This window comes from Miniopterus natalensis, chromosome 11 (genome assembly GCF_054644295.1).
Source record: "Miniopterus natalensis isolate mMinNat1 chromosome 11, mMinNat1.hap1, whole genome shotgun sequence".
Lineage (NCBI taxonomy): Eukaryota > Metazoa > Chordata > Mammalia > Chiroptera > Miniopteridae > Miniopterus > Miniopterus natalensis.
Genome location: NC_142091.1, coordinates 48,960,316 through 48,983,932, shown reverse-complemented (window position 1 = coordinate 48,983,932; position 23,617 = coordinate 48,960,316). Strand labels below are relative to the sequence as shown.

Genomic DNA, 23,617 nt, shown 5'->3' with positions numbered 1-23,617 from the left:
ACTAAATATTAGAGTCCACATATTAACCAATTAGATGTATAAAATAGGAAGTGCATAAAGATCTATTACTAGCAGAACTAAAGAGAAGGGGAAAAAATCAGCAAGCCAGTACTTTAACTCCAATTTTTAAAGTGACCATGGCTAAAAATATTGCCTATTCCTTTAAACCAAATCTTTGTCTTCATTGTTGGAGGCATCAGTAATTAATAGAGAATGTAATAAAGCAATAAATATGATAATTGTCAAGAAGATGATCTATTGAAATAGCAATATCACAAGTACTTGAAGGATTAAGTATCTTGAAAAAGTTTCCAGTCTAAAATCCTGATATTTTATTAACGCAGAACTTTTTTTCTTAAAAAGAACTTTCTCTAATATTCTTTTGTAGGTTTTACTAAATAATGTTTTACGCTTTAAAAATGAGAAGCTGTTTCAAAAGGAGCCAGACTTTCTAATTAAGTTAACTGGAAATGAGACAAACTTATTGAGGCTTTGAAATGAAGGAAATAAAAAAATATTATTGGCACAGTATGAATTTTAGTGACTAAACAACATTATAACTTGCTCAAAACTAATACAATCCTAAAAATAAAATGCAAAATATCTACAGAATGAGAAGTCATCAGTAAATAATTGTTTGAAAACCTGAACTCTTTAGAAAACAAACATGTACACCTTTTCATGTATTTTGTATCACTTAACAGATGGAAATGACGCCTCTAAGTGAAATAAAAGTTAAACTTTCTTTTTATAAGAAAGGCTTTCTCATGAGACTTGAACTTGGGGGGAAATAAGGCACTAGATAAAAAGTCTTCAGAATCACCTTGTATTTCCCTAGTATGAAGCTTTTTCCTGTATCCTTGGAACTGTCAGTATAGGATGAGCTGACTCTTAACCTATCATATGCTGGAAAAAGTCAAGATGTGAAATATTTTAACTTCTACAAAGCCGAAGACTTTTTGCCAGGACTTTGTGGGTTTGGAAAAAGAGGAATCCCAGGAAATTCCACATAAGCATTTGTTCCCACAGAAAAATAAAACTGATTTGTTCACTTTTGGAACGGATAGAATTTCATTTGACAGAGCCAGTAGAGAATTATAAAGCTTAGCTACTTTAAGCCACAACCCTCACAAAAAGCGAAGAGGCAGTTATCAAGAGTGTGAGACTTAGACTAGCAGAAAGGGAGTTTTCTAAGTTTTCAAAAAAAAAACCCACCAACTTCTAATATTTCTTAAGACCTACATAAGACTACTTGGTCATTTTCTTCTGTGTGCATTACGCAGCGTGGGCTTTGAAGTACAGGAGAACTGGTTTTAAATACCAGGTCAGTAACTATCAGCTGCCTAATCCTGCTTCACTTCTCTAATCTTGTTTTTTCAACTGTAAAAGAAGACAACCATACCCTATTTTGATGACTACTTCATAAGCCTTATGAAAGGGAAAAAGAGATGATCATATAGATTAAAAGTAGCAGAAACCAATCACACAATTTTTTCCAAAAACAGTAAAAAAGGAAACCTAAGTCTTCACATGAGGCCAGCAATAACTCTAAAACCAAAACCTGACATGGACATTATGATAAAAGAAAACTACAGACCAACCCCTCTCATTAATATAGATGAAAACTCCAAAAATAATAATAATTTATCAAGGTAAACCCAGCAACCTATAATTAGGATAGTATATATGACCAAGTGGGCTTTATTACAAGAATACAGTCTTGGTTTAACATTCAGAAATTAATCAAAGTAATTCACCACATTAACAAAATAAAAAAGAGAAATCCTAGGATCATCTCAATAGATGCAGAAAAAGTATTTGATAAAACTGAACAGTCATTCGTCATTTTAAAAATTTCTCAGCAATCTGTGAATAAAAGGGAAATTCTTTAATACGATGAAAGGTAGCTGCTATAACACACACACACCACCTACAGCTAATGGTAAAATATTGACTATTTTTCCCTGAATTTGGGGAGAAAAACGATTGTCCAATATTATCACTTCCTTCAATATTATTTTGAAGGTTCTAGCCATTATAATGTAATAAAAGGGCAAAAAAGTATAAAGATTAGAAGGAGGTAAAGCTGTCTTTATTCACAGATAAACATAATTATATACACGGAAAATGCAAAGGAATCGACAAGCAACTATAATAAGTGAATTCAGGATGGTTGTTTGATACAAAGTCTTTGATACAAAGACTTTTCTATTCTATTTCTATATACTAATGACAAACAAATGGAAAATAAAAATTATGCAACACTATTTAGTACATAATATAAAAATCAAATAATAACGAATACATCTTGTACAAGATGGGTAAGATATCGACACTGAAAACTAAAATAAATAATGAGAGCTCCAGCCAGTGTGGATCAGTTTGTTGGAGCATCGCCCGGTACACCAAAGGGTTGATGGGTTTGATCCCCAGTCAGGACACATACCTGTGTTGCGAGTTTAGTCCCCTGTCCAGGCGCATACAAGAGGCAACTGATAGGTGTTTCTCTCACATTGATGATTTCCCCTCTCTCTCTCTCCCTAAAACCAGTAGACATACCCTTGGGTAAGGATTAAAAAGAACAAACTGCCCGGCTGGGTGTGGCTCAGCGGTTGAGCATCGACCTAGGATCCAGGTGATCGGGGTTCGATTCCCGGTCAGGGCACATGCCCGGGTTGCGGGCTGCAGCCGATCAATGACTTTCTCATCACTGATGTTTCTATCTCTCTCTCTCCCTCTCCTTTCCTCTCTCTGAAGTCAATAAAGATATATTTTTTTAAAAAAAGAACAAACCAATAATGAGAAAAAAATTTTTGAAGATTGAGTAAATGGAGAAATACACCACAGTTCGCAGTTTGGAATACTCAATATGGTTATGACACCAATTCTCCCCAAATTAATCTGCAGATCCAGTGCAGTCCCAATCAAAATCCCAGTGAGCTTTTTAGAAAAGTGATCCTAAAGTTTATATAGGAATGCAAAGATCCTAGAATAGCCAAGTTCAATCTTTAAGAACAAAGTTGAGGGACTCACACTGCTAAATATCAAGATTTATTATAAAAACCAATTATGAAAACTAATTATGGTACTCAGATATTAATACAAGGCTAAAGAACTACAGAAATGTGTAAAGATGGATGTTTGCCCCATCGGTGAACTCTTTTAGGGTTTCCCCTTACCGTCCTACTCTAGCTATTATCTCTGCTTTGCTTTAACCTCTCCTGCTATTATCTTCGGGTTTATGTATCGTTTAGCCATATGTATTTCCCCCCCCCCCTTAACATACTTAGATGTATACCTATCTTTGAAGCCCATGTGGACACACACACACTCAGACCCTTTTCCTGGTTCTTGCTTTCCCCTCAAAACACTGCTCTTTGATTCCAGGTTTTGTTGGGCCTAAACTTGAAATAATTCAGGGAGCCTTCTTTAAGGAAAACAAGTAAAATTAATAATACAAAATTAGGTGCAAAGGTGAATACTTACCTAGAATGAGGGGGGGAAATCACAGCATCACAGGCATAATAAAAATCCAGAAAAAAATAACATCTTAAGTCTCTCAATAAACTCCATGACAGTCTTCCAAAATACTTTTTTCTACATTTTTATTGCATATCTTTTGTGATCACCTCTTTGTTAGACAGACATGAGCAGAGCAAGGACGATGGGCCAGGTACAGAAACTCACCAGGGCAGAAAGCTCTGAATGCCCAGCATGGGGCAAAACTGGGAAAACAAGAACCTTGTCCCCAGGGCAACTTATCTTCCCCAACATATCACTGGTCATGCGGTTTAGACCCCATGAGGGTTTCCTCCTTAAAGATAACCTCTAGTCCTCACGCGTATTTCAGCTGCAGGCCCAGAAAAGTAGAAAAACCAAAGTGCCTCACGACCAGCTACGCTGACTAATGGCCCCTACCCTGGCACTGACCAATCAGTGGAGACCACAACCCTGAAAGGGCACCCCCTGGAAAGCTAATGGATAGTCTACTGAGACCCTCCCATGAGACCTCCCCTAAGATTTCCACCTGCAAGAGAGAGAGAAATATGCTCAGGACAAAGGACCCAGTGCGCCATCTCCACCCCCTTCTTCCCTCCGAGGGGACCCCAGGAGACTTGCAACCAGGGGAGCAATGGGCAATGGCAGCTGGTCCCAATCTAACTCCCGAACCTGTCTCCAAGGTCCCCTTCCCTCTCTGACTTCTCAGTGAGCCAAAGCAGCCCAGCCTAGGCTCTCGTTAGTTCTTCTATGAACCTTCCCTGTTTCACCGTCCTAAGTATATTTTTCTGCCATCATGGACCCAATACCCTTTGGCTCAGTGCTGTGTAGCCCTTCCCTTTGTGTAGCCCATCCCCACCCCCATCCCCTTTTCCTTAAATAAATTCAATTTTTCTTTATTCACTATCTGAGATGGCTATTTAGCCTGCCCGTGTATCACCAACCTTAACCTTTCACTCTTTATGTGATAATTTCACGTAAGATTTTCTTTAAAGAAATTAATTTTTTAAAACTTTCTAAATACTAAATTCTTATTTACCTTTTAGAAAAATATTATTTTAGTTTCACAAATTATTACTGGTCATGTCATACAAAATTATGGTATTGTAAAATTTTAGGAATCTTATATTAATTTTTTTCCTTTACGAGCTATCGGACTCAGAATTTTCCCCAGACTATGTTGTGGCCTGTATATTTTAAATTGTGTTTCTCTCACCCTGACCACGTACTTTCAATGTCAGGCACTGTAGGATATATTCATATAACCTATGATACCTGGCCTTGCATCTTTGTATCATAACACTGAGTCAGCACCGTGGTTGACAAGGGTTATTCTTAGTTGTCATTCCTATACCAGAACATCTGGGAAAAACTTAAATATACTCCAAAGTGACCCCCCGAAATCCCCACATAAACATATGCCACCCAAACTAAATGTAACCCCAATTCAACTTTCCTTTAGCTCTATCCTCAAAATGCCTGCAGCTATTCCAATGCTACACCACATGAGGTTAAGCCAAGAATGGGAAGAGATAGCAATCTTAACTTGAAATACCTGACTTTTGGAAATCCTACAGAAAGGCCATGTGACCACCTTTCTCCCAAAGTCATGGAAGAAATTTGTACTCTAGAACTTAAGGTTAATTAGCTTTGATGGTAAATCCCCTACATACCACTCTCACTCTGCATCACTGACTCCACTTTATCATGCTAGCCATTAAATATAGGTACTTCCCATAATACTTGCCTTTCTTCTAAAAACCTGAACAACAGAGGTATTTCCCAAAGTCACTTTGTCCTTCATGTTAATTCTGTCTACACTCCTTTTCCCTTCAATCTCATCCATTCCCAGGCTTCAGCTAAAACCCTTTAAGCAAATAATCCTCCCTCTAGAATCTAGTGACTAGATAGTATCAAATCCACCAGCAAGGGAGATGCTCAGTCTTGTGCTGTGCATGAACTCTAGGGTGTGAATTCCCAGGGGTATATAGTAGGCCGTCAATGAAATATATTGAGTGACTTCTAAAGTTTATGTCTGCCTCATTCTATCTTTCCAAGCTCCAAACCTACAACCTTCAACTACCCACCGAGATAACTTCAACTTTTCCACTGAGATAACTTCTGCCTCTCTCCTCCACCCCAGGACTTAATTTTAACACTCAATGATACATTCTAAACTCTTAGAAAATAATTATCATAGTAACCTTTAAGAAATTTAAGGTGCAATAAAATTATAGGCCTTGACCCCAAAAAATCCAGATTATTCCACTTCTAATATCTTAAACTTCTCTCTTAAAACAAGAAAAGTGGCCCGGCCGGGCATGGCTCAGCGGTTGAGCGTCGACCTGGGATCCAGGCGATCGGGGTTCGATTTCCGGTCAGGGCACATGCCTGGGTTGCGGGCTTGATCAATGACTCTCTCATCATTGATGTTTCTATCTCTCTCTCTCCCTCGCCTTCCCTCTCTCTGAAATCAATAAAGATATTTAAAAAAGAAAAAAAAAAGTGTTTATCATCAGCCATAATGATAGAATTTTAATAACTTATCTGGAAACACACTCAGTGTCCTATATAGACACCATAATTAGAAATGTAATGCCTACTGCTAGTTATAAAAACATGAACAAATAAAATCCTTCTGAAAAAGAAAATAAGACTAAATATTAGTAACAAATAACTAAATAACAATAAATATGCCTATATACATTTCTCAGTTTACATACAGAATGTACTCAAGACAATACAGAGTACATATTCAGTCATGTAGCCTTGCTCCACTGAAAGGACCTCATTGTAAACACACTACTAAAACAAAAGAGTTCCCAAGCAAACAGAACAAACTGCTGACATAAGTGTGGCACTGACGTATCTGTCTATTTGCGTTCAGTTGCTAGGATTCAGTGTGTCCATTTTTCTCTAAGCTTTAAAACATGCAACTCTTTAATATTATGAAAATTCTAAAGTTAAACAAAAGATTGAAAAACTGCTACATATATAATAAAAATATTTCAAGTTCAAATCTCTAATTTCTTGAAACATTCATGTTTTTCCCATGATAAAAAACAAATATAAGTGAAATTTTTAACATCTTTACAAAAAACAACAAAACTCAATTTCAATGAAATGAGCTGAAAAGGCAAACTGCATACTTTCAAGTTACTAACAGAGAAATAACATTTTTGAATGCAGCTTTAAAAGAAAATATCTCCTGTCATTTCAGAAACTTTTTGAACCTGTGTAATTAAAAAGTATATACTTTTCAGTAGTAAAAAAAAAGGAAATTAGGTGGTGATCTGAGTAAATTCCTAAAGTTGTTCCAATAACCATTCATTTTGCCTTTAGAATTACAATCTTAAAATTATGTTAATTGATAAGATACTAAGAAATATACTGAATTGTATTGTTAGCCATGTGATCTGTGAGAGAAGAGGCAACAAAAAATCTATTAGGCAAATGAAACAGAAACAGTGGCAACTCCAGGATTATTTTTCATAGCTCCATAAACTTTCATCCTAACTCAAATTATGGGTCAGTGAGAAAGTTTCCCCAGGAACTCCCATATGTTCTTGGTAGATTTCAGGTATGACACATCAAATGGGCTTGAAATACCTCTGGTCGGCAGCTAAAACAATCAAACTTTCAGGAAAACCTTCAGAAGACCAATATTTAATATTAAATGAACACAGCATTTAATAATGTCACTTCACATTCCCCACTGGCTTCCAACTATTTATATACTTTTCAAATTTTATATACTGTAGGATATAACTTTCACACTACATTTCAAGATTCAAATATTTCAAATCAATTCAACATGACAAATTTACTACAAATTTGTTATTTAAATAAACATTTAGGAAGTCACAAATTAGTAATTTTTCTCTCTATGCAAAACTGTATTATCTTCAGTACCTGACAATTAATATTCTTCACAAATCAGAATTTCATTTTACTAAAAAGCACCCTAAATGGCCATTATCTTAATTTTTGTTCCAAGTGTCTGGCTTTTTTATTCTCATATTTATAAGTAATGCAGAGATATTTGGGAGAGATTTTGGTCAAATTTAACAAAGTCATTATAAAAAGAAACAAACATAAGTAACTTAAAACAATAAGCTTACATTCTAGGTAATTTTATTTTAAAAATTATTTTAATAAAAGTGACACTTTCAGTTCATATAACTGGCTTATTTTTAAGCCAAGTAGAGAAAGGTATTTTACAATTTAAAATAGGAATAAAGGTAATTCCGTCTTTATCTTCATCTTTAAGTTTTAATCACTGATGAAAAAATCTAGATGGTTTCCTGGCATAGAAAAGTGAGAATAATGTCTCAATTTAAAATAAATTATTCCCAAGAAAGAAAACCTTCCTTCTGTATCTTAAACACTGACCACTATTTCAATAATCTCAAATTAATTCCAGGCCTATACACCTTCTATTAATCACTGACATTATTTCCTTTATAGTTGCAGAACTAAATTATATACCCTGTAGTAAGGAGGTTATAAAATACAGTAGATAACCCACAATCAGCTCTTCAAGTTAAAATGGAATTAAATATTTGTCATTAGCACTTAAGTGTTGAGAATACAGAATCAGACAAAGGTATGAGAGGTCCATAGAATTCAAATGGATGACTTATATCCCTGTCAGATAGGAAGAATGTTTAACAAGAATGTTTAACACACACACACACACACACACACACACACACACACACACAAAATAACACCCCAGAATTTGATCAGGCAATAAAAATATTGGTGGAAGAAGTAAGGTATAAACTTAATATGGGTACAGAATTTCTCCTACCTATATCAAACTAAAATATTTGGTCATTTAAATTATATAGGCTAGAAGGAAATATAGGTGAAAATCTAATCTCATCTCTGGGGTGCGAACGGATTTCAGCAACTATAGAAGGACTTACCCTGTCTACCTGTAGCCCAAATAGAACCACTCTGGCTACATGAAGCCTAGGTCCTGCTTCACAGTCAAAAATCCATGACCAATGAGAAACTTCAAGTTTTTTGGGATGGTAACTAGAACCTACTTGAGATTTCAACCTCAGTATGCTTAATGTGATAACCCTAAATTACTGGGGATTATATATACAACCTCAATTCATGAAAGATGAGAAAAATGTTCCCTTAGTGGTTAGCTGCCTTCCAAGGTTAGAAAGGTGTAAAGTAAAATAAGGAGATAACACGTAAATCAAACACAGGAGGTGTGCGTAGGTTTCAGTACAAACATATCCAGTTCCAGGTGGAGTCTGGTGATAACAGATAAATACAACTATTTTCAAAACTTTAACAATTTGGTATTATCTAGCAAAATTGAAGACAGACGTACCATACAACCTACCAAGTCCATCCAGGATAAGCACAGCAGAGAAAGTATCATACATGTGCACCAAATATATGTAGAGAATTGAAATTACATAAAATATGCTTTCTGACCATGATGAAATTAGACTAAAAATCAATAACAAAAAGATAATAGAAAACTCCAAACACTCCAAGCACTGTGGTTCAAAGAGGAAGTTCAAACGGAAATTAGAAAATAGTTTGAACCAAATAAAAATTAAAATACAACATATCAAAATTTACGGCATGCAAGATAGGGTAGTGCTTCAAGAGAAAGGTAAAACACTAAATGCTTATATTAGAAAGAAGAAAAGTCTAAAATCAATAATCTAAGTGTCCACCTTAACAAACTAGGAAAATAACATAATAAACCTAAATCAAGCAGGAAAAAAGTAATAATGATAATATCGGACATCAATGAAAGTGATGACAAAAAAAATAGAGAAAATTAAGGAAACCGAAGCTGGTTCTTTGAAAATATTTTTAAAAAACAAATAAAACTCTAAGAAGACTGAGAGGGGAAAAAATAGAGAAGAAAATTTATCAATAACAGGAATGAAAGAGGGGTATCACTATAGACCCTACAAATATTAAAAGGATAACAAAAGAACACTGCTAACAATAGTTTGCATATAAATTTAGACAACTCAGATGAAATGGACCAATTCCTTGAAAATTACAAACTACCAAAGTTCACGAATGATTAAACTGATACCCTGAATAATCCTAGAATTATTGAATAAATTGAATACATAGTTTAAAACTTTCCAAAGAAAAAAAATTTTTTCTAGTGAATTCTATTAAACATTTAAAGAATAAATAAAATCAATTCTATAATATTCTCTTCTGAAAACAGAAGAAGGGACACTTCCCAACTCATCTGGAGGCCACCATTACCCTGATACCAAAAATCAGACAAAAAAAGTACAAAAAGAAAACTACACACCTATCTCCCTCGTGAACACAGGTGCAAAAGTCCTCAACAAAATATTAAGAAATCAAATCCAGCAATATATAAGAAGAACACACATCACAACCAAATGCAACTTATCCCAGCAATGCAAAGCTGGTTCAATATTAAAAAAATCAATCAATGTAATCCACTGCATTAACAGCCTAAAAGAAAAAAAAGACACATATGATCATATCACTTGATACAGAAAAAGCATTTGACAACAATGAACTCTCAGCAAAATAAGAATAGAAAGGAGCTTCCCTAACCTAATACACATCTATAAGAAAGCTACAGCAAACATCATACTTAATGGTGAAAGATGAAATGCTTCCCCACTAGATTGGGAACAAGGAAAAGATGTTGACTCTCACGACTCTTATTCAGCATGGTTCTGGAAGCACTAGGAAAGGAAGAAATAAAACTGTCCCTCTTCATAGACAACAGTATTGTTTACATAAGAAAATCTCAAGGACTCTACAAAAATATTCATATAATTAATAAGTAAATTTAACAAGGTCACACACACAAAACAATCATATTTCTATATACTAGCAAGGAACAATTAGAAACCAAAATCTAAAAAATATATAATTTACAATAGTCCCAATAAATGAAATATGTATATGTAAATCTAACAAAAGGTGTACAGGATTTGTATGCTGAAAATTACAAAACACTGATGAAGAAAATCAAAGGAGACCTAAATAAATGAAGAATATTGCATGTTCGTAGACTGGAAGACTAACATAATAATGTCCATTCTACCAAAATTGATTCTACAAGGGTGTTTCTTGTCGTTGTTAGTTTACTTGTTCATTAGATTCCACATATGATGAAACCATATGGTATTTGTCTTTCTCTGACTGGCTTATTTCACTGAGCATAATATTCTTTAGGACCATCCATGCTGTCACAAAAGGCAAGATTTCTTTCTTTTGACAGCCAAGTAGTATTCCATTGTATAAATGTACCACAGCTTTTTTATCCACTCAACTACTGATGGGCACTTGGGCTAGTTCCAAATCTTGGCTATTGTAAATAAAGCTGCAAAGAACATAGGGGTGCATATATTCTTTTGAATTAGAATCTGATGGAGGCATAGGCACTCTCTTAAAGGGCCAACACAAAAAATTTTGTTCATAGCCACTCACCGTAGGCTTCAGCAGAAGGAGGGAGGAGCAGACTAGAGTCACCTGAGAAGAGTCGGGGGTTTGTGGCTCTTGGGAGGACACTGGAGGGACAGCCGCCAGGATTCCTGTGCTGAGTCATTCTTCAGTACTGCAGTTACCATCTTTCCTGGGTGGAGCATGCCCCTCTGTGTGTCATCAACTTGGGGGAAAGCAATTGCCCCACCCTCTAGACTCCCTCTCACCTCACCTTGTGTATTTTAGGACCTGCTGAGGAGTCAGCTGCCTTGGCGAGGTGGTAGAAGTCTCGGCAGACTTAGTGGGTATCAGTGACTGAGTTATGTGGCTTTGAGGCAGGGGCCATTCACCCCAACTTTCCCGTGAGCCTGACTGATGCTTCCCCAGCACAGGAGATCTGCTAGAACCACCTTTCTGGCTTCCAGCAGACCCACCCTCTGGACTCTGGCTCTGGTTTCAAAGGCACCCCTTGCCCAACTCGTAGTAGCTCCGCACTGCCAAGTTCAGGGGAAATCTGGGATAGACTAAGCTGTGCAGCTCTAGGGTGGGGACCACACCCACCACCTTTGCTGAAGCCTGAATACCACTTCTCCCTCACGAGTGATCCACTAGCCCCATCATCTCAACTCCACCAGAGGCTCTTTCGGTGACTGAGCCTAACAGGCAGCTGGCAGGACAGGCACATGGAGGGGTATCTCTTCGGGGTGCCTTGGGACTTTTGCTGACCTGCCTCCAGGCGAGATGCTGGTAAAAGCTGGCCTTGATGGCACAGGTTGGTACCTCCCGCACACCCAGCCCATCATAGGCAGCCACAAGCTGTGGATTGCTTGTAGCTCCAAACAGGTAGCCAACAGCCAGGTACAGATAGCATCTGACATTGGCTTGCACCAAAGTCCCTCCCAAGTGACCCAGAACCAACACATCCAGTGGCCACCTTCAGACATCAGAGCAGGATCCAATAAGCTTCATAAATAGCATACCCAAAGGGAGATCTCAGCAGGCACGAAACCCTGCTGAGGCAAATTCCACTTCGTGTGGTCATCATCAGCAAGCAGCTTGCACACTGTGGTCTGGGTTGAGCTTCACAGTGAGCCAGCCAGAGGGTTGATCCCACACACAAATGGGCCTATAGCAATCAAGACTCAATTACAACAGGAGGGCTCACTTAACTCATACAAGAGACAGTCTTAGAACACCCAGCTCAGGTGATCAAGGACACTGCACCACTGGGTCCCATAGGACACCTACTACATATGGCCACCACATGAAGACTGAGAGTCACAGCAGATCTATCTAATACATAGAAACCAACACAAAGACACAGCCAAAATGGGGAGACAAAGAAACAGGCCCCAAATAAAAGAACAGGAGAATTCTCCAGAAAAAGAGCTAAATGAAATAGAGGCAAACAATTTATCAGATACAGAGTTCAAATTAACAGTTATAAAGATGCTCAAAAAACTTACAGCATGAAGAACACAGAAACCATGAAAAAGAACCAGTCAGAAATGAAGAATACCATTTCTGACATCAAGAATACACTGAAAGGAATAAAAAGTAGGTTGGATGAAGCAGAGGATCAAATCAGCAATTTGGAAGCAAAGGATCAAATCAGCAATTTGGAAGACACGGTAAAAACAAACAAACACATGCCCAATCAGAGCAGCAGCAACAAAAAAAGAATGAAAAAGAATTAGGATAGTTTAAGGGACCTTTGGGACAACGTGAAGCATAACAACATCCTCATCACAGGGGTACCAGAAGAAGACAAGAGAGAGCCAGGTATCTAAAACCAATTTGAAGAAATAATGACAGAAAACTTCCCTAACCTGGTAACGGAAAAAGACACACAAGTCCAGGAAGCACAGAGTCCCAAACAAGATGAACTAAAAAGGCCCACATCAAGACACATCATAATTAAAATTGCAAAGATTAAAGAATCTTAAAAGCAGCAACAGAAAAGCAATTAGTCACCTACATGAGAGCTTTCATAAGAATGTCACCCATAAGATTGTGATTACTTTGGGTCCACTCAGATAATCCTGGATAATCTCCCCATCTCAAGGTCCTTAAAAATCTTATATGCAAAGCCCCCTTTGCCAATTAGGTAACATTCACAAATTCCTGGGATTAGAACATGGACATCTTTGTAATGCTGTTATTCTGACTATGACACATAGTGAAGTTGAATATGAACATACCTTGCAACTCAGCAATTCTACTTTTGGATGCACACATGCACCAGGAAACATTTACAAGAATTTTTATAGCATCGTTTTACATAACAGCAAACCATCAAAGGTCCATGAACAGTGGAATAGATAAATAAATTTTACTATGGTCACACCATGAAATACTACACCACACTGAAAAATGAACTACAGGTATGAGATTAAACATGGCGGGGGATTGAGTGGAAGCTACACTGACATTCTCCCGGGACCAAACTGGAATTACAATTAAAATATAGAAAAACCATCCTAAATAATTAACTGCAACTTAAGATGAGCTGGGGAGCACCCTTATAACCAAGGAGGGAAAGCAGAGACCACATAGAGACTGGTAGGAAGCGAGGAGGTGCGAGAGGACTGGCTGGGCTCCCACAGGCAACAGCTGAAGGTCCAGAGGGATATTTGGACCAGCTGAAGGTCCAGTGGGAGGTTCCCACTGAGGACTCTGGGGCCTAAATCCCAGGCTGGGCTTTCCAGCCAAAAGCAACAGAACTGAGAAAGGTGCCCACATAACATCTGGCTGTGAGAAGCCACTGGGTTTCTGTCTGGCAGGGAGAGACAGCTGGAAATGCAGGTACGCTCTTAGAGACAACACACAAAGTTTCATGTGCAGCCATTCACCTTGGGCTCCAGCAGAGGGAGGGCAGAGTGGACTGAGAATCTAAGGTTATGGGCTCTGGAGATAGAGCTCAGAGGGCACCACTCTAGATTCCTATGCCGAGTCATTCCCCCATACTGCAGAGGCAGACATTTACCTTCCGAGCAGTTTTTGCCTGAGGGGGAAGCAATTGCCCCACCCTATGGGAAAACCTCTTGCCCTACCCCGTGGAATTTCTACAGCCTGAGGCTCATTAAGAGAATCAGATTAATCAGCCTGCAGGCAGAGGCAGACTTCAGTGTGCTTTGAGTCTTTGCCTGATCTGCTTCTGGATCCAGGCCTTGGAAAAGCAGAATCTGGTGTGCATCTTGGTCCTGACAAATGCACCCAGCCCCAACAGAGGGGACCTCAAGCAGTGGGTTGTTGATAGCTCCAAACAGGGTACTCAAGGCCAGTCACAAACAGCGTCTGACATTAGCCTGCACCAGAGACCATCCAAAAAGACTGAGAGTCCTAGCGGGCCTACCTAATACATACAAACAAACCCAAACAGGCAGCCAAAATGGGGAGACACAAAAACAAGCCCCAAAAGAAAGATCAAGAGAAGTCTCCAGAAAAAGAGCTAAATGAAATGGAGATAAGCAATCTATCAGATACAGAGTTCAGAACACTGATTGTATGGATGCTCAACAGCATGAAAAAAGATATGGAAACTATGAAGAAAATGAAAAATGACACAGCAGAAATAAAGAATACATTGGAAGGAATAAACAGCAGATTAGAGGAAGCTGAGGATCAGATTAGTGAATTAGAAGACAGGGTAGAAAAAAATCACTCAATCAGAGATCCAAAAAGAAAAAACAATTAAAAAAGGAGGACAGTCTAAGGGAGCTGTGGGACAACATGAAACATAACAATATTCGCATCATAGCTGTGCCAGAGGAGGTCAAAAGTAAGCAAGGGTTAAAGAACCTGTTTGAAGAAATAATGGCAGAAAACTTCCCTAACTTCACTAGATAGACCTTCCAGACAAAAAGTCAACATAGAAACAGTGACTAAATGGCACCCTAGATCAGATGGATTTAATTGATATTTACAGAACATTTCACCCCAAAGCTAAGCTGCAGACTATACATTCCTCTCAAGTGCACATGGTCATTCTCAAAGATAGACCACATGTTAGGACACAAAACCAGTCTCTACAAGTTCAAGAAGACTGAAATCATATCAAGCATCTCATTCAGATCACAAGGGCATGAAATCAGAAATCAACTACAGTAAAAACACTCAAAAACATTCAAACACACGGAGGCTAAATAACATGCTGTTAAACAATGAATGGGTTACCAATAAGATCAAGAAAGAAATAAAAAATTTCCTGGAAACAAATGAAAATGATCACACAACAACCCAAAATCTATGGGACACAGCAAAAGCAGTCCTAAGAGGGAAGTTCATAGCACTGCAGGCCTACTTCAAAAAGCAAGAAAAATTTGTAGTAAACTATCTAACCCTACAACTTAAGAATTAGAAAGCTCCCCTGTGAAGCTATCCGGACGAGGGCTTTTGTTTGCTGGGAGTTTTATTATTACTGCTTCTATTTAATCGGTAGTTATTAGCCTATTCAGGTTTTCTGATTCTTCCTGATTCAGTTTTCTATGATCTCACTCATATGTGGAATCTAATAAACAAAATAGACTGAAGAACAAAATAGATCTAGAGACATACAAGCATGGAACAGACTGATGAATCTCAGAGGGAAGGAGGGAGTGGGGGAGTGGGTGGGGAGAGATTAATCAAAGAACTTATATGCATATATGCATAACCCATGGACACTGACAACAGTGTGGTGAAGGCCTGGGGGGGGGGGTGCAGGGGGTAGGGGATCAATGAGGAAAATGGGGGATATCTTTAATACTTTCAATAATAAAGATAAATTTTAAAAAGAAAAATGAACTACAATTATCCATATCAACATCAATAAATCTCAGAAAAAGTCAAGGAAAAACGGTTACAGAGTAATTCACACAACATGATTCTATGAAAGTTCAAAAGCAGGCAATGCTAACATATTATTTAGATTATTGAGGAATACATTCGTGGGGGTTATAATTATAAAAACAAGCACAGGAATGAACAAGGGAAAAAAAATTAGGATAGATGTGTAGACTCTGGGGCAGAGAGAAAGGATGCAAAAAAAGGTTACCCAGGGAACATCACAGGAAATGAGTGGTGAGTACCTGACTCTCTCTTCCTTTTGTATTTTCTCCCTTAAACAACATAAATATGTATGTGGGTACAGTCTTTTCTGTGTGAAATTTCTCGTTTAAAATTTAAATGCTAACTAAATAAACTTAAACTATGCTGAATGCATGTTTTTTGAAATGTAAGGGAGAAGTAGCCAAACTATGTACTCTAGCTGACAGAGGAGGAAAAATCTACAAAGATGAGAGACCTGCTAGGGTAATTCAATGCAGGAAGAAAAGTTCTAGGTCATAAAGAAAAAGAGAGTGGAAAATACACTCCCCTGCCTCAAGTTCTAAGAACAGCCTTCTAATAATCACTTAAATATGGATCAGCTTTTAAGTAATAAGGTGAACACCAACCCAATATTATAAACTGTCAGGAACTACCCACGGACAGAACCCAGGTCTTCTAAAGTTTTGCTTGGCTAACACAGTTGTTCCATTGGTTTTGTTTAAATTGAATGTTCTTAGGCAAAGTAGGCAATAGTCAGTTGACTTCCATTCTTCTTACCCTCCCCACCTCCTTCAGCATACGACATAAATGTGTTATGCGGCTGGCCTCTGAAGGCACTTGAGCTTGACGCCAGCTGCATCCTGACAAGTCTCACTGAAATAACTACATCAGGGACCAAGTATATCTTCAAGGTCATTATGAACTATGTGATTTCAAGAAACCCTCCTACCTCTCTCTATTACCCCTCTCTTTCCCACCTTTACCCAGAACCCCTTTAACCAGGAATGTAATTTATCAGATAACTGGCAATATTAATTACAGCCTTGGAAAACCATGACCTAGCTTGGTTTTAGTTAGTTCCTGTATCCCAAATATCTCATGGCATAACTTAGGGACAATATTTTTATCTCTGGAGTTTATTTTCTTTCCTGTCTATAAAATAAGCATATTTCAATTAGATAAACATTGAATCTCTCTCTTCTATATCTATATAAACACATTTAGGTTGAAATAAACGTTTTCAGCAAGTATAGATTCTTCCTGTTTTGATTGGGGTATAGGAAGGCAGGAGGATGTGCTAGAGAAACAGGCTGACTTGGTAACTGCAAAAGGAAAGAAAAAAAGAATCAAGAAAAAAAGAATCAGAGAAAGGCCTACCACTGAGGTGGATAAAAAGTCTGAGGACAATGAACATAAACTTTACAGTTTTCCTTATGGTTGGCCCTATTTACTTTCCACTCAGTGTAGCAAAACAAACTATGGAGATGTTACTATTTCATGAGATACAACGAAAATCTATCACGATCACATGTTGTCAATTTTTATTTTAAAAAACGGCCAACTCTGCTAAATTGGAGTTTTGTTCTCAGTTTATTCATTAATTTGAGTATCACTGTATACTGTCTAAAGACTTCTTAATCTACTTTGTTCCTTAAAGATTTCAAAAAGTGTGAATAGTAATAGCAAAAGGACAAAATCTACAGGTCAATAACAATAAGCAGTCCTCAAATAGCTAGAGTCAAGGATGGATGGGAGGAGGGAGTGTCCTTAAGTCCAAGGTGGCTTTTTTTAAAAAAACAAAACAAACAAAAAAGCTAAGAGCAGGTTATAAATGATTTTGCAAGCAAGGTTCAAGGTCATTGTCCACTTTATCCTGTGGACAATGAAAAACCGTAAGAGGTTTTTAAAACAAAGCAAACGTTTTGATCAAATCTGTATTTTTGAACAATAACTCCATGGCAAAGTACATACAATATTTACAAAATAGAGCATAAAATTATTATGTACGCTGATATTTTACCACAAAATAGTAACATGGAATTAGAATGAGACACAGCCACAAAATAAATTTCACAAACACCACAGTATTCTTAAATTCATAGTGAGGTATGCCTTGCAAATTCCTTAAGGGGCTAAATAATCACTTCAACTTTAAAATCTTTTTTTAAATGCCTTCATACTACATGTGTGTATCTTTTTCAAATAAAATTAACACTTTACATAATATTTATGGGCTTAAAGGCCACAGAATTTTAAAATATTTACCTAACCATTTAGAAAGCACTTAGCATTTTAGGTATAGAAAAATATCTCACACACTAACTTATGACTTTCAAAACCTCGTATTTACCTAGTCTATCAAAAACAACATTATCTGGCTGAAAACTTCATTGTAGAATATACAAATAAAATGGCTTTGAAATGTAGTTTGTTAAATTCTGGTCCAAGAGTCTATGTAGACAAATAATTTTTTTTTTTTTTTAAACTCCAGTCCTTTTAGCTGACTCCTGGCAAATAAGACTACAACCTTAAGTGTGTCTTCCCATTAACCCATCAAGGCAGAATCCAGTCAGCAGTAACTAGATTTAAACTTTAAATCTCTAAATGCTTGGTGACAACAACAAAAAAGCCTTAGCTAAGAATTGACATATATATATATATATATATATAGCATTTACATCAACTACTATAAATCTAATTGTGAAAAATCAAATGTTTTACAAACATATGTCATTATTTTTCAACATGGTACCCAACATAACACCCCTAAAGTTAAAAATTATTCTAAATCTACTCTCAATTAAAAATATTTAGATTGATATGTTTTAATTGTTTGTCAAAGATGTTTATAAAAGTCTGAAGGAAAAAAAGTATAATAATTTTGTTATCAATCCAAAAATGAATTCACATTTAATTTTTTAAATTCTCTATTCGAAAAATGCAGAATATTTCCTCATCTTTTCCAATCATTACACCTTGGGAAATATAAGTTAGCCATATCAACATTCAACATTTAAGTGAAACTTCAGGAACTACTAACTTGTGATGTTTTATTTATACTTTTATTTATACCTCACAAAAAAGTATCAACTAACTAAAAGAAGTGAATTTAGAACTGGAAGGTTATAATGGAATTCATCTATTGGGATCGCTGATTTGACAGGATACTGAGACTCAGAGATTCACTGACTTTTCCAAGATTACACAGTACAGCCAAGACCTTACCCTCCACCCTCAACCTAAGAATCCAGGACATGTCCCCCTATATCAGGTTCCACTCAGTATCTTTCTGTCTGCCTTCACTTTCTGAAACAAAGAAGTGACTTTACGCTTGTCACATACAAAATTTAGCACTTGGAAAATTAGAAAGTCTCTTGATCTTCTACTTCCATAAAAGCACTGGCTTCCTCTTCATTTCTTTAATATAATAATATACATGCAAACAAAACCAGAGACTCACTGTTAAACTTCAGGAACAAGTGTAAGTAAAAATTCATATTACAATCTCTATTAAATTAAAAATATGTAGTAAATTTTAGTAATGCCAAAATAGTATTATTTTATGACACCAAACATTAAGTAACAATGTATGAACCCTTAAACTCTGAACATATGCTTAAGACCCCAAAAATGTTCCTGTTCATAGTGGAATGTGAATTAAGAGTTCTCGGCAATAAGATAATATGCCCTTTTTAAAAGCACAAACTGTATTTGCTTCTAATACAAATAATAAACGAAGCTACCTAGAATAACAACACTGCTCTTAGTTAAAGGTTGAAAAAGGTTGCTGTGATGGAAAAAGCACCAGACTAGGAATAAGAAAACTAGGAATTTTCAATTTACAAGAGAACAGCCACAACTGACTACACCAACAGATTACAATTAAAATATGTTAAACTGTAATGCTGTCAAATTCAGGAAAATTATCTACAAATGTGATGAAACTATGTTAAAACACTTTTCCAGTGTTAAAAATGCTACCTATTCATATAGTCAACCGTTAAATGCTGCATCGTTCTAAGAAAACAGCTGATATTACTTTAATCTCACAACAACTTTTCTTCTGATACACATTTTTCTAAGCACTGTCTATTATCACTGGCAGTGAAATGAGAAAACAAAAGGCATAACATTTTTGAACAATTTTGTTGAAGTATTTCACCAAATGACTACAGGCCACAAAAGCGGCCTCTGAAAAAACTTTTCAAGAAGCAAAGTGTGGCCTCACTGCAACACTACAGTCAGTGTTAAACATGTCATAAAATCAATGTAGTGGTTTGTCGATTATTTTGAAGAGAAGAGAACATAAGGTGCAGTAAGAATAAGCTAGTTTTGTTTCAAATATAGTGGGTCCCAGTGTAAAACCTATCACCAATCAAAAAGTCTGAAAACCAATGGCATAAACTCCGACTCTCCTTCATAAAACCTCTACAACTCAGCCTTTTAGTTGCTTAAAACGTGACAATGAAAACTGAAAAATCTAGGTTCAAATCCCAGCACCGCCACTTTAGGAGATGTGTGAAGTGGGGTAATCTCTAAAAAACTCATATTGCTCATCTCTGAGTTGAGGTAATGTCACCACCACACAGGGTTCTTGTGAGTATTTAAGAAAACACGTACAGCATTTTGCACCTAGTAAATGCTCAGTAAATAGCAGCTATACTTGTTGAGCTTCTTGGTGATGTAGAACAGGTAAGATTTCCCAAGGCTATATAAAGACAGAACTTCGTTCCCTGACGATGGTTTCAATTCCTTTTGAAAAACAGAAACACGAAAACCTACAGGGGGAAAAACACACACACACAACTGGAAATGCTTTTGGCATCTTTCCAGGCATAAGTTTAAAGGTTAAATGGTTACAACATTCTCTTCATTATGCAACAAATACACACCACCATGACTTAGTCTGTAAAAGATAATATTAGCCTATACCGCTGGCATCTGGGTTGGGGGTGGAGAATCTCCTAAAAATTATTTCCAAGTCTTTTCATCTACACTAACAAGTCTCAGTCCCAAAGTTCATCAATGTTCCTAAGACCTCAAAAATTCTTTCTCTCGAATATTAAAAAAAATGATAATAATAACAAAACCATTCACTGTCCATTCACTCGTTCTAACGGCTGTATGTAACCTTTGGGGAGATATCACCATTATAACAGCCACAGATAAACGGCACCCAAAAGATGTCCATCAGAGCACGCCAGAGCGGGAGCAGTCCATCTGTTAAGCCACAAATAATCCATTCTCCTGAGAACTCATCCACCGCATAAACAACGTCTTTTAAGTGCAATATAATTAGTCTGCTATTTCACAAAAGGTACCTTTATATTTCTTTCTTTCCAGAGCAAAACTTCTCCCCCCCCCCCCCCCCCCCCGCGTCCCCGCAAGTTAACATGCTTTCAAACGCGAATATTCGACTCAGGAACCCAAGTGGTGAAACCCGCACTCGCTCCCTCAGCGAGCCTTGCTCGGTGCTAACGTACCTGTTCCCTGGAAATGCAAGGCAACGACGGTCTCCTGAACATTTTGCAGCTGCCCTGGTAAGTGGCCGAGGTTTCCCCGAACGACACGCAGCTGGACCTCCTGCGGGGTCTGACCACAGGCACCTTCTCTTCCGCGGCCCCGGACGGCCGAGGGTGATGGGAAGCTTCCCTGATTTGAAAGAAGCGATCCAAGCCCAGGGCTAACAGGCAGCCGGCGCCCCCGGCCAGGCAGGACAGCAGCGGCCGGAGGGCGGAGGGCAGCGAGCCGAGGCCGGTGCAGCGGACCCACCAGACGAGGCTGGAGAAGAGCAGCAGCAGGATGCTGTGGCGGAGCCGCAGCCGGCGCGCGAGCGTCAGCGAGCCCACGCAGCTCAGCACCAGGAACAACCTGCCCGCCGCCGCCGGGGGCGTGTGCGGGGCCGCGGCCCCCGCGGCCCCGTCCCCCCGGGGCCCGGACCACCACTGCCACACCAAGAAGTCCCCCAGGTAACAGCAGGCGGGCAGCGCCAGCAGCCACCAGGAGCCGCCGCCGCCGCCCCGGCCGGGGCTGGGGCCCCGCTTGGCCCGGGTCAGGAAGCAGGTGAGGAAGAAGAAGGCACAGGCGATGCTGAAGAGGGGGCTGAGGCTGAGCGAGCAGGCGAGCAGCAGGGTCCGCAGGCGCCCGGCGCCGGCAGCCCAGCCCGCGGGCCCCGAGCCGAGCAGCAGGGCGAGGACAAAGGCGGCCAGGGCGCCCAGCGCGAGGCGCGCCCCGGGGAAGGGGGAGCCGCGCCGCGGCTGCTGGGGGGAGGCCGGCGGCGGCAGCAGCAGCTCCACGTTGCAGAAGCGGCAGAGGTGGAAGAAGAAGCCGCGCGGAGGGTCCTGCCTCAGGGGGCTCACGCAGCTCTTCACGTAGCCGTTCCTCAGACTCTCGGGGGGCGAGCCGGCCCCGTCCGGCGGCTGCGGGTACCGCATGGCTTTGGCGTCTCGCTCGTCCCTCCTCATGGCCGGGACCGGGGGTGGCCGCGGGGCTCAGCACGCCCAACTCGGACCGCAGGGGCCGCTGGCGCTCCCTCACCCCCTGGCCCCGCGCTCGGGGCGCCCCCCGGCTCCGTAGCGCGTCAGGGCTGCTCCGGCCGCCGCGGCCCGGGGTCCCCGCCGCTCGGGCGGAGAGGCGGCGGGGTCCGTGACATGCTGGCCCTGGAGAGGGGCGGAAGGGGCTTCTCCTTTTCCCTCAGCCGCCGCTTGGGACCGGAGACTTGGAGCCGCCTCCCAACTCCCGCGGCTGCAACAGTTAACTCACGGCCTCAGCCTGGTCCGTTGGGCGCGCGAGCGGCGGGCGGGCGGGCGGGCGGGCGCTCCTCCCCCGCGGCTGCCCCGGCTGGGCGCGCGCCCCGCCCGCCGCTCGCCGCCCGCGCGCGCCAGCGCCCCGTCCAGCTGCGGCTTGCCAGCCCCGCCGCCGGCCGCGGGCCGGGGACCCCCCGACTTAGTGTGCCGGAGCAGGGGAGCGGGCGGGGTCCTCTTCGGATGGAAGGGGCCAAGCCCACCATCCTGGGACGCCAGGCACGCAGGTTCCCTTTGCGGGTAAGTCACAGACAGCCGGCCTAGCTCCCTCAGGTCACCACTGGGGTCTTGGGGAAAGGGGGAGTTTGGGGTCCCCAAGGGGAGTGCCTGTGAGGGAAAGCGAGTTCAGGGGAGAGGCTGCGGTCCGCCCCTCACCTCACGCCGGTTCGGGTGGGCCCCGGGACTGCCAGAGCCGAGCTGTGACCTGGGAAGGACCCGCAGCCATCACTGCAGGCGAGGCGGAGAAGCCCTATCCCTGCGGCTAGGACGGTCCTCACGGCGACGTGGGCCGCGGGGCGGGCGGGATCCGGCGGCGGCTCTGAGGGAGGAGCGTGCACGTGGAGCGCTCTCTGGGAGCATCCAAATGGAGGTTGTGGAGCTTGTCTTCCTCAGCAGCCACCTTCACAGGCGAGGAACTGACGTCCCATCCAAAACTTTGCACCCTGGCCATCCATACCCACTGGTTCCCATCTGTATCCCGCTCAGTAAGCACAGAAGGGTTAGGCTGTCGCAAAAGTTATTTCCACATCGAAGGCTTTTTCACTGTCACATCATGTCCTGGAGAGGGGGCCGTGGGAGGATTAGGAGACCTCTCCAAGACCATTGCCCAGTTTGGATCGGTGCCAAGAAAGAAGCCAAATGAGATACGGTCTGTGAATTACTAGTGAAACCAGCAACATGTAGAAAATACTGACTAGAACTTTGCTAAACCAAAGGGACTGCTCTGGAACCTAACCAATCGTAACTGACTTAGAGAGCGAACTATGTTTCCCTCCACCGAAACTCTCCCTTCAGCCTCATGACAGGGCTGCATTTCTCAA

The 23,617-nt window shown here is 40.2% G+C and overlaps 1 protein-coding gene across 1 annotated transcript in view; it reads right to left on the bottom strand.

Moving 5' to 3' along the window:
- The window catches only part of PDE3B (phosphodiesterase 3B), a 105,072-nt gene extending 82,774 nt beyond the window's left edge, over positions 1-22,298 (bottom strand). The window contains exon 1 of the mRNA XM_087821749.1: positions 21,258-22,298. Within this exon, the coding sequence (XP_087677875.1) occupies positions 21,258-22,238 (981 nt within the window). The 5' untranslated portion in view covers positions 22,239-22,298. The remainder of the gene's footprint in view (positions 1-21,257) is intronic.
- Between the last annotated feature and the right edge of the window lie 1,319 nt (positions 22,299-23,617).